Here is a 13,195-nt window from a genome sequence, read left to right on the forward strand (position 1 = left end):
TTCCTCTCTATATATCTGTGTGGTCCTTAACCATATGTCTGACGCCATATAACCGTAAATAAAATGTGATGAGTGCGTCGTTAAATAAAACATTTCTTTCTTTTTTCCTTTTCACATACAATTATTTGGACAGTCGAAAGCGAGATTTCAGTTACCAAAACGTTGTACGTGGTTGCGTCTTTTATACTTTAGCGTACGTCGCAGACTTTGTTTAGACAATATTTACAGATGTATTTTCAAACGTCAATGCTGAGCACCTATACTATTGGCGTGGCGGGAAGTAGCTAAGTGGTAAAACGCTCGCTTGATGCGCGGTCAGTCTAGGATCGATCCCCGTCAATGGGCTCATTTGACTATTTCTCGTTCCAGCCAGTGCACCACGACTGGTATATTAAAGGCCGTGGTATGTGCTGTCCAATGGGCGAACGTTTTAACACCCATTCGTTTTACTTACAATTATTTGGACAGTAACCAAAACGTTGTACGTCAGTGTGTCTTCTATACCTTAGCTTATGTCGCAGACTTTGTTTAGACAATATTTGCAGGTGTATTTTCAAACATCAATGCTGAGCACTTACACCATTGGCCAAATCTTGCCAAATTCTAATTGTGTCTCACGTTAAATTAAGAGACATCTGTGATCTTTTATTGTCTGTTACAAGGGGGCGGGACGTAGCCCAGTCATAAAGCGGTCGCTTGATGCGCGGTCGGTCTAGGATCGATTCCCGTCAGGGGGCTAATTTGGCTATTTCTCGTTCCATCCATTGCACCATGATGAGTATATCAAAGGCCGTGGTATGTGCTATCCTGTCTGTGGGATGGTGCATTTAAAAGATCCTTTGCTACTAATAATGGAAAAATGTAGCAGGTTTCCTCTCTAAGACTATATGTCAAAATTACCAAATGTTTGATATCCAATGGCCGATGATTAATAAATCAATGTGCTCTAGTAGTGTCGTTAAACAAAACAAATGTCTTTTTTATACACCATTGGCCAAATCGTGCCAAATTCTAACCTTTAATTATCTTTTATAGTCTGTTAGGGCATCATATAGGAATATTTACTGATATAATGTTGCATTATATCGAAGTTCTAAAAGTCATTTTATTGAACGTTGATACTTAAGAACACAGTACCGTACTCTAGAATACTTACTGTATGTATATCCGTTCAAAGTTCATACATGCAGGGGACAATATTTCGAAATCTGAGGTAACCGGAAGTCGGTTCACGTGTTTTTTTTACCTAGGTAACCAATTGTTCGGTTACGTGAATTATATTTACGTAACCCGTGGGTTACCTGATTGGTTACCTCAAAATTTCTATCTTTTTTCGAGTTAATTTTAAGAGGATATTTTATAGAACAATTACATACAGCCTCGACCTATTCCCGGATTATGTTTTTGCATTACGCACATTCGTAATGTGCGTAATGGGCGCTACGCTTTTGAAATAAATACATAATTATTTGAAGGGATTCCTTTTTTCGTTTTGCGCTGGTTACGCTACTTCCACTTTATCGATGGTACTTCTATACTACAGTGACGTTCCAAATGTTTGTTTTTTAAAGCTCATTATGTGATGTTAGTATTTTTCAATTTTTGTGACAGTTTTGGATTCCTGTTTACGTTAAAACTGTTTTCAACATATGTAAAATTATAGGCAATCCAATATTATGTCTACATAATTATATTACCTTAGAGATAAAATAGCAGCAGATAATTTAGCCGTCCCCAGCGGTCTGAGCACATTTCTTTAAAACTTTTGTCTCGACTCTATACTGAACATTTAATTTAGACTGGTTGTAAATTACAACTGTTGAAATTTATATAACGTTGTTTACTGATTTGCTGCGCATCAAGTATCTAAAATTCAGCCTAAAACATTTGTCGAAATACTAGTAGTATGTCTGCGTGAATAAACGTCCTGTAATCGTGAAGTTTGCAAGTTTTAAGTTCTGAACGTTTACAGGTCATGACGTAACCAGTTTTAATTTTGCGTAACCGACACGCGAACAGAACGGCGGTTCGCGTCAAATATTGTGCCCTGTACATGCATAATCACTACATGTGATTATCTCTTTCTTTCAACGTTTATGAAACCAAAGTGCATTCCAACAGTTGTATAATAATTATGTATAATATCTGTGAAGATTGAGGATTTTTTATTTTTAATATAATTATTCCTGAATATTTTTCTATTTAGTATTTTGAGAAGGTTCTGAGAGGAAGGTTTACTATTTTTCTGAAGAATAAAGATGTTTTATTTACGTTCTAGTTGTCTTTGTTTTTATGGTTTCACGTGTGCACGGAGTGAAATAGGCTACGAAAAGTCACAACAGACTGAGCATCTGTCATATTCGACAGGCTAAACTTATAATACTTTACTAGTATTGTTTATGAAAGTTGGATGGCAACTTCTCTCTCTCTCTCTCTCTCTCTCTCTCTCTCTCTCTCTCTCTCTCTCTCTCTCTCTCTCTCTCTCTCTCTCTCTCTCTCTCTCTCTCTCACACACACACACACACAAAACCCCACAACTATTTTAAAAAGCGAAATAGTGCTATCCTATTCAAAGGATAGATGTAATAACTAACTATGGTTGTCAGTCGTCGATATTGTATAAAAGGTGTCTAGTTGCTTTCCAGTGAGAGTAGAATATATGGCAACAGCGGGTTTCTCCTCCCTCTGGACCAATTGTACCATTTCTTGTGTGTGCTTACGTCTTATTAAAGTTGAAACACACTGTCCTTGGTACACACACATCGGTTATTTGTGTTGCTTATGTCTTATTAAAGTTGAAACACACTGTCCTTGGTACACACACATCAGTTATTTGTGTTGCTTATGTCTTATTAAAGTTGAAACACACTGTCCTTGGTACACACACATCGGTTATTTGTGTTGCTTGTGTCTTATTAAAGTTGAAACACACTGTCCTTGGTACACACACATCGGTTAATTGTGTTGCTTATGTCTTATTAAAGCTGAAACACACTGTCCTTGGTACACACACATCAGTTATTTGTGTTGCTTACGTCTTATTAAAGTTGAAACACACTATCCTTGGTACACACACATCCGTTATTTGTGTTGCTTGTTCAGGACAGAGGTTAACACTGGCGTAGGAGAGGGGGGGGGGGAGGACTTTTCTTGATTCAGTAGCAGCAGCGACCGTTTATATATATATTATATTTGTGTGTATGTGTGTGCCCCCCCCACACCCACCCACCACACACACACATTTTGGCACATTCCTACTCCACTGGACTTAATGGCTATGCGAGAAAAGTAGGTGTGAGTTACAACCGCCTCCAGAGCTCTGTAAAATATGCTACGGTGTTGTTTCAAACGTTTTCTTTCGTTTCTTGGGAAAGCTATTATAATATTTCTGGAATTTAATACAAGAAAACAAACATAACCAACGAAGACAATTGGAGACCAAGTTTATTTTAACACTGGAATTTAACAACAATGCATGGTATAAAACAGGGAGCAGTTGACAACAAATTGCGCGGTTTTTGTTTTGTTTTTAAAGTTACTGGTACATTTCAACACTACATACATTGATGTACAGTTTTCTAATTTCATAATCTGGCCTGCAGAAAAAACTTATAGATTGCAGAACGTTTAATTTAGTTTACATAGAAGTTAATTATCAAAACATTTCAATTAATTTTTAAGTGTCAATGAGCAAAAATAAATAAAAAAATACTCGCATTAAGTTTGATTAGAAATGCCATAAGACTCAATCATCAATCTTAAAGGAATCAGTTGAGTTATTAGTGACAGTTTGAAAAACAATGAACGGATTGGGGGTATAAGGGCGGGGGTGAGAGGACATCTTGAACACCAGTATTTCATAATACTGTATGGCTATGTAAAACCCCTTGCCCCACCCCTCCCCCTGGATCCGCCACTGAAACTGACATGGTGACCAGATTATTGTATACAATCTTACCGACAAAACAGTTTACTGATAAAACAGTTTGTTGTTTTATGCGTTCCTGGTTCTAGATTATGACTATGTATATCGTAAAGTCTGTGGTATATTTATGAAGTACACCTAAAACAAATAAACAGTACAATGAAACCACAGAGTAACATCCCTTCTGTGAACTTGTTGCATTGAGTGTATGTCGTAAACAAATTGCCAACAAGTTAACAGTCACGAGAAAACAGATCTAAATATTTACAACCTCTTCCACATCGTTATCTTAAAGACACAGGCTCGTTAGTCTACAGGGAGGACCTAGGGTAGGGATTCTGAACCAAGAGTCGGTATTATAATTTATACATTGATGTGTGAAGATTCACCAGGATGTGTGATGCCACACACTTCGTCGAGCAAAGATAGAATGATCTAATTAAGAAAAAAAAGAAAAAAGAAAGAAATGTTTTATTTAACGACGCACTCAACACATTTTATTTACGGTTATATGGCGTCAGACATATGGTTAAGGACCACACAGATTTTGAGAGGAAACCCGCTGTCGCCACTACATGGGCTACTCTTTTCGATTAGCAGCAAGGGATCTTTTATTTGCGCTTCCCACAGGCAGGATAGCACAAACCATGGCCTTTGTTGAACCAGTTATGGATCACTGGTCGGTGCAAGTGGTTTACACCTACCCATTGAGCCTTGCGGAGTACTCACTCAGGGTTTGGAGTCGGTATCTGGATTCGAACTCAGTACCTACCAGCCTGTAGACCGATGGCCTAACCACGACGCCACCGAGGCCGGTAAAAATTCAGAAAAAAGACAATGTACCATACTCGCCAAATAATGGATTTTTGTGGTGGCTTTTTGCTGTAATAAAAACATAGCTGACACTGTAATTTGATTTTCATAGACAAAGCCAGTTAAGGTTCAAGCACACTGTCCATGGCACACATTTCAGCTTTTTGGTCCGTCTGTCTAGGACAGGGTTTAATGGTTAACTCATTTTCATTTCAACTTATTTCCGTGCTTATATCCGTGCTTATGGGCACACACATCAGCTATCTGGGCTGTCTGTTCAATTCAGTGGGTTAGTTGTTAATGGCTAGTGAGAGAGAAGAGGATGTAGTGGTCTTACACCTACCCACTGAGTCGTTAAAACTCGCTATGGGTGGGAGCCGGTACAGGGCTGCGAACCCTGTACCTACCAGCCTTATTTCCGATGGCTGAACCACTGCACCACCGAGACCGGTCCGCTCAGTGCCAATGAGAGAGAACTCGGTGTAGAGGTCATAGATCCACCACGACCTTTGGGCAGTAAAACCCAAGATATACACCGACCCGTAAAGGTTCAGAATCTACCCAGTCCTACGTCACACTATCTACGTCAGTGAGCTTTGTTTAAACTAGTAGCAAGCTCCTGTAACTAAAAGCCATTGTCTGAGAAGAATACAAATAGCAGTTACAATAATAAATATGACACCTTGTTTTATGTCACGTTCGGTAATCTATATTTGCAATAAAACTCAAGTTTCACACCATTTTCCTCAGGTTAACCGATGGTTAACGTTTCTATATTGTTATAAACTGAAACAAAATAAGTTTTCGAATTTGTATAAAACTAACTAAGGTTTGAGAATTCCAGATTTAAAAAACGAAATGAGTCAAACATCTATTGAATCACATTAATATGACGTTGTTTCATTAAATATGTGCGACTCTTTTGTTTTTCTTTCTGAAGGAAAACATATATATATATATATATAGATAGATAGATAGATAGATAGATAGATAGATAGATAGATAGATAGATAGATAGATAGATAGATAGATAGATAGACAGATAGATAGATAGAGATATAGATAGATAGATAGACAGATAGACAGATGATAGATAGATAAATATATATTTTAAATGCAAAAAAGTATAGTCTAGTTTGTGTATCTGTTACTGAAAATGTAACGATATTTGTTTAACGGCTAAAAGCATACTACACAAAAATCTACATTGCGATGTAGATATGTTAACGAGCACCATATATATACTTGTATAATGTAATCATATAAAACGATTACTGAAGGAGAAATGTTAGATTTAAAGTTAGTAAATAATACATAAATAAACAAATAGTACATAATAATGGATCGGAACATATTTTGGAAACATTTGCTTCATCGTCTATTTTGACAGTTTGGCTACAGACTGAATATATAGTTAATAAACTGCGAGTTCTTTACATTGCAAATTGTAGCTAAGAAAACACACATAACATATTCACACACACACACACACACACACACACACACACACACACACACACACACACACACACACACAAATACCGAACAACACAAATTGTTTATTTTACACTATTAGAAGCATTCAAATATATAACATGCAATTAAAGCTGTTAAGTTGGGAATATTAATTAACATAGAATACTAGTATACCATTCAATCTGGGCCGAGTTCAGCCAGACCGAACAGAACAAAAAACGTCCGATCGATTAATTCCGTTCAACGAAATAACCACATATAACACCAATTAAATAGTTCGCGAACGTTAGTGTCGTTCTCTGTCACTGAGCATGGGTGAGCCAAGCCCCAAGTTTAGCCAGCCGTTTTACGCTAACTTTTGCAAACTATTTTTACTTGTAGTTCCGGAAGTGGTAATTCGGTTTACTGTGTAGCATAAAATCCTCTCTGGCAGTCGTTTTTTTTTTTTAGTGACAAACGAATGACTGAACTTACACCTGTTGTACACTATACCTATCTATTTTTCGCTAGCCATTTTTCATTAAACGTTTGCGAACTATTTTGACAGGTTTCCTAAGTGGTCATTCGGTTTAACGTATAGCGTAAAAAAAAAAAAACCTCAACAAAACATGCGTTAGCGACAAACGGCTGGCTGAACTTACCTCAGTTGTACAACTTGTCTACGTTCAGCCAGATAACGTTTCGCTAATGTTCGCAAACTATTTGATTGGTTCCCGACGTGGCCATTTGGTTTAACGCGAAGCGCATGAACCAGTCTAGCGGACGTTTTTCTGCTCGGTCTGGCTGAATGCAGCTCGGGTACCAGTACGTCATATATGCAAATTAGCTTTCAACGACAATGAAATACATTCCGCTAAAACAGCCGAAATTTGAGAAGCAAGAAACTTGGAAAACGATTACTAATTTCACTTTACTTAGTAGAAGCATTTGACATGACGTTTGACGTGAGGAAAAATGAGAATATACGAAAAACAATACACAATAATCTATTTAGTAGTATTAAAAATTGTATCCGATATTCTGCGTTCAGATGATACTTACAGCCTTTCGCCCACCGCAGTCTCTTCCTCTACACATTATTAATAGACACTTAACTGGAGACAAACACTTAATAAGACAAATACCTGTACATAAGCATGGACATATTAAATCAAATCACAGTTTTATGTATGACATGTTTTAACGGGTTCAGTAAATACTAGTAGTTGTGTGGTTGTTTTGGGTGGGGTTTTTTTCGTACGAGACATACATACTACCTTCAAGAGACTACCTTGAGTTTGCAAACATATTTCCAAATAAAATATCCTTTTTAACAACAATTATTACCTCTTGAATATAGTTTATTGTTTAAAATGTCAGTTTTTGTATATCGAATGTTTTTCTGATGTTCGAAGTAGCTCGAGTTATATTTTACTTCGTAATGTAAATTTTGTTTTTGTAGGCCTACGTATGAAATTATTAGGAGGTGAAATAAAGTTTAGGTTACTACAAACATTAGCATAACAAGCAACACATTGTATATATACAGACACTGGTGTTTTAAACAAGTAAGTGTATTTAATGGGTTATTTTCGTTGTTAAAAATGCTTTGTTAGTTGAAAATATTACAATGGCTGCAAATTCAGGACAATCCTTTCAGAACAAAGCCCGAGCTGGATTCAGTAGCCTTTTCTAGAGGTCGAGCGCTCGCGAACTATTTGTATTGACTGGTACTAAAGTGCTCTCTAACGCTAGGCGCAAACACCAGTCAATTGAGAGACTGTGATCATGGCTACAACAGAAAGACGCTCGCTAGCTTTCTTTTCGTCTCATTCACATTAAATCGAATAACCACGTCAAGAATCGATTCAATCGTTTGCGAACATTAGCATTGCTTACTACCGCTGAATGCAGACTAGTGTCATATGAAATCATTTACAACTGTTTCTCAATTTTTCGTCAAATTCATGGTTGTTCATGTCTTATTCCCTGCCAAGGGAATTTGTTTAAGCCACGACCGTATGGACTAATGAACCAACTAAACAAGACGTACAGTCAAGAACACAAATAGCTGCGATTTTAACAAATGGTAACAAAAACACCCGTATGCATATTTATGATAACAAAACGCAAGTCTTCGCAGATGTAATGAATGTTGCAGGTAATACAGAAACGCTATGATGGCCTTGCTTGATATCCAAGGTCCCATTAACCACCATTCTCCGCAGTGGAAATTTGGATACGATACTTGCATATGAATTATGACCCGTGAAGAAACAAGTACACACGAGCGACACTCAGCTTAGATTAAATATTACTGAACAATACAAGAAATACGATTACTTAGATGTGTAATAACTTACATTGATGATATACTGTTTTTAAACATAACAAAATCTGCCAGGCACCAATTCAACTCTTTTCTTCTTTTCTTTTGCAGAAGAGGCTTTCCTCTCTGAAAACGCTCCTACCACCCAGACCATAAGCGTACGAGACAGGGGGCGGGGAGCATCTGCCCCCCACCCCCCAGTGCTGGAGCAAAACATCAACTTCGGGCAAAAATTATTGAGATATTTGGATAGAATGTGCTAATCAAACACCTTTTTTTTTACCATGTATTTCTATCATTCTACCCTCAAAATTAGTTGTAATCAATGTACTATCCAGATTCGGGCATGCTCGTTTAATTCGGGCAAAAGCCAGCCTGCCCCCTACAAAAATGGGAGTTCGTACATCTATGACCCAGACAACGTTTTCTGATTAGAAGCTAGTGGTATTTAGATGCCAAGCGTAGAACCGTGATGGCTTTGTGTTCACATGTTCCAATTATACAGGTTAATATAGTCCAGTTATAAAATGATGTCTGATGTTATCAGGCATTGTGACAAGAATCGAGAAAACAGTCGTTATAAAAGTCAAAATTTGGATAGTCACTGCTTTCCACCTTCATATAACCAACATTTATGCAACGAGAACGCATCTTGATGGAGGACCACTATTAAAAAAGAGGTGGGCTTTTGTCTGTTGGGTTTTGTGAGCTGAGGCATTATCCAGTGGGGTTAACGTCATGAGGGTTTTTTTTTTGGTCATACGGTATCCCATAAAAGCGCTCTTAAATCTGTATTAGATATACTTACATGCAATTATCCGCATTGCAAGGGAGACAAGTCGTGTAGTCATAAGTCAAAAAGTCCAAGGAAGAAAGGAACTGGTTAATTTTACGACGCACTCAACATATTTTATTTACGGTTATATGGCGTCGGATATATGGTTAAGGGCCACACAGATACTGATGGAGGAAATCCGCTGTCGCCACTTCATGGGCTACTCTTTTTTGATTAGCAGGAAATGACCGTTCATATGCACCATCCCATAGACAAGATAACACATACCACGGCCTTTGATGTACCAGTCGTGGTGCTCTGGCTGGAGCGAAAAATAGTCCAACGGGCCCACCGACAGGGACCGATCCCAAACCGACTGCGCATCAAGCGAGCGCTTTTCCACTGGGTTACGTCTCACCCCCTAAACAAGTCAACGTCAAACAGCAGTGACTGGTAACGAAGCATGACAAACGGTGGTCTATAAGCATGACAATCCATGTTTTATACGTGGTATGCAAACTTCGGTGTGTAATTACGTGTGGCAGTCTTTGCAGTCCGAGATTTGTAGCGATACCATTTCATCGCAAGCCATTCTTTGATCAGAATCCATTCACATTATGTGAGTATATAATATTACTTGTGTGCTATATAAGGGCTGGTGACACCATCCCTGGAAGCAATGGCATTACTTTGTCTCGATTTAATCTACTGAGACGTCACTAAAGGGACTTGATATGTCATCTGACTATCTCATCATTTCCTGTCCAGGCACCAGTAAGAAAGACAGTGGCTTGTTAATTTTAGGTGCAACTTAATGAGGATCTGTTTACATAAAACGCAGAACAGGTGAGCCATTATTTCTGACACTGTAATTTAAGAGTCTGACACAATGTCCTTATCTGGAATTAGCGAGTCTCATTTTGTCAAAGTATTACCTTTTGAATGCTACATACATATTATAATTGTTTTTTTAATAGTAAGCTAAATGTATGTCCGCATGATGGTATAATAACATGTCATACACATGCATTAATGGTGTCTTAACAAATCAAGTCGAGCTTGGATATATCTTAATGTAGCGTCATACACCAGCCTTAATGATGCCTTAACGTCTTATCAAACATATGCCGTAAGAATGTCTTAATATCTCATCATACACGTTCTTTCTGTATCGGTATGCCTCTCACAGTCTTGCCACCTCCCCGTTCTCTGGAGGTTTAATCGACACTTCAACATCAGGTGTTAGTGGCTGGACCTCTGGTCCCTGTAGAGGCGTCTTCACTTGGTTGATCATGGTATCACCGGTTTCAGCAGACGTGTATTCTTCGCTTCCCGCCGGTTCGGGCAACTGTCCAGCTTTCAGACACTGAAGAATCCGCTGAAATAACAGAAGAAATCATTATATGTACCACAACTGTAATCAGCTGCAGATTGAAGATTGAAGAAGTCCTTTGTCACTAGTGTAATATAATTCGTGTGTGCCTATGTGATATTAGTGTCTATGTGGACTTCATACTGTTAATCTGCACTTATGCTCACCACTTATAATATTCTTTCTGTCCCCAAATGGCGTGAACTGCTCGTTGTATATGAAATTGGAGTCTTGTAATATTCCTTCTGCCTTCCAGACGAAGGGAACTGCACCTTGTACGATACGTACCCTTTGTAATGTTTCTTCTAACTACCAAATGGCGTGAACTGCACCTAGTATGACACGTACCCTTTGTAATGTTTCTTCCAACTACCAGATGGCGTGAACTGCACCTCGTACGATACGTACCCTTTGTAATGTTTCTTCTAACTACCAGATGGCGTGAACTGCACCTAGTATGACACGTACCCTTTGTAATGTTTCTTCCAACTACCAGATGGCGTGAACTGCACCTCGTACGATATGTACCCTTTGTAATGTTTCTTCTAACTACCAGATGGCGTGAACTGCACCTAGTATGACACGTACCCTTTGTAATGTTTCTTCTAACTACCAGATGGCGTGAACTGCACCTAGTATGACACGTACCCTTTGTAATGTTTCTTCCAACTACCAGATGGCGTGAACTGCACCTCGTACGATACGTACACTTTGTAATGTTTCTTCTAACTACCAGATGGCGTGAACTGCACCTAGTATGACACGTACCCTTTGTAATGTTTCTTCTAACTACCAGATAGCGTGAACTGCACCTAGTATGTCACGTACCCTTTATAATGTTTCTTCTAACTACCAGATGGCGTGAACTGCACCTAGTATAACACGTACCTCTTGTTGTGTTCCTTCTAACTACCAGATAGCGTGAACTGCACCTAGTATAACACGTACCTCTTGCACTGTTCTTCCGCCTACCAGGTGATGTGAACTGCTCATGCATGCAATATGACACATATCTTTTGTATCCTCTAGATGGCATGAACTGCACATAGTATGATACACGCCTCTTGTAATGTTTCTTCTGCATTCCAGATTGTGTGAACTGCACATGGTAAGATACATACCTCTTGTAATGTTCCTTCTATCTACCAGATGCAGTGAACTGCACCTGCAATGAGAATTACCTCTTGTAACGTTCCTTCTGCCTTCCAGATGGCATGAACCGCACCCAGAATAACGCCCAGGATGAACGGAGCTATGGACGCCAGCCAACCAATGTATTCCGCCCAGCGCTGATCATAGCCTACCACAGCTTCCTGGTAGACGTACATCACGAAGTAGTAGATGAGCATACACTAAATATACAACAATAATTACGTTAAAATTGAGAACCTGAAAATTACGCATACAGGCTTGTATATATTCTTTTTATTTGTGAATGCCTATGCCCACCCCAACATACATGTATATGTAATTCTAAAACTGATATATATGGAGTTTGTCATCATCAGTGTTGTCATTAATAATTCAATCTGGCTCCAAATCTGGAATAATGTATGACTGGGATCAAGTCACTTTATCAACTGTTTTCTCACAAATGAGCGAGACAAATATTATTGAATGAAAAAACATCTCCAAAAGAATTTGTAAAGTTAAAACGAAAATGAGGGTAATAAGAAATCCTATCCCCCTTAAAAAAAAAACCCGCACCCCCCCCCCCCCCCCCCCCCCCACACACACACAAAACATTAAACAACCCCACAAAAGAAAATCCCCAAACCAACCGACCAAACAAAAAACAACCCAAATCACCACCATGTAATTACAATGGTGAAAACCAGAATTGACCTCTCCATTAAAAATACATCAGACCGAAACCTTTTAATATTCATATATTCATTATTACACATTTATATTCAAATCTAATTATTCACACTCCAGCGAATATTAATCGAAATGAGATTGTCCGAGTAATCATCTGATAATTAAACTTGGCATTCTTTAATGAGAACCACATTTGCGACGATATTAAAAAGCGAGACTTCTTACTGCTGAAATGAGCGAGGCCAGTCCGTACCAGAGACTCATCGACAGACGTTCAATTGGCATTCGGAGCGTCTCCTGGCGAACTGAAATGACATCAAGCAACGCGTCTTTGAGTGCTCTCTCTTGATGAGAAAGTAATGGCGAAATGATTGATCCAGGCTGAGTATGTTTTAAGTGCAAACTTCACAAGTCTCAGAAGAATAATTGACAATAATATTCCGCTTATAAAACTCGAAATAATGCGTGTGTCAAGGCTCAAGATGACAATCGAAACTCATGGCTTAAACTTAAGGTTATAGTCTCAAAATGATGTAGTCAAACATTTGTAGCAATGTTAATATTCTGAAAGTTTTATAATACATTAAAACACATTGGTTTATATATTTTATAAAACACAAAGAGTTCAACTGCAAGATTTCGAACCTACGTCACCTATTTGCATAACATAGGGCGAGCTGCATGATTTGACATGTTTTGCAAATT

The 13,195-nt window shown here is 38.3% G+C and overlaps 1 protein-coding gene across 1 annotated transcript in view; it reads right to left on the bottom strand.

Moving 5' to 3' along the window:
* Positions 1-9,598: 9,598 nt before the first annotated feature.
* Positions 9,599-13,195, bottom strand: part of LOC121383644 (sodium-dependent proline transporter-like) — a 39,784-nt gene continuing 36,187 nt past the window's right edge. Inside the window, exons 12-14 of the mRNA XM_041513738.1 lie at positions 12,716-12,795; positions 11,851-12,021; positions 9,599-10,675 (exon numbers count right to left, since the gene is read on the bottom strand). Coding sequence (XP_041369672.1) covers positions 10,481-10,675; positions 11,851-12,021; positions 12,716-12,795 — 446 coding nt within the window. The 3' untranslated portion in view covers positions 9,599-10,480. The remainder of the gene's footprint in view (positions 10,676-11,850; positions 12,022-12,715; positions 12,796-13,195) is intronic.

Source organism: Gigantopelta aegis, chromosome 10 (assembly GCF_016097555.1).
Source record: "Gigantopelta aegis isolate Gae_Host chromosome 10, Gae_host_genome, whole genome shotgun sequence".
In the NCBI taxonomy this organism is placed as follows: domain Eukaryota; kingdom Metazoa; phylum Mollusca; class Gastropoda; order Neomphalida; family Peltospiridae; genus Gigantopelta; species Gigantopelta aegis.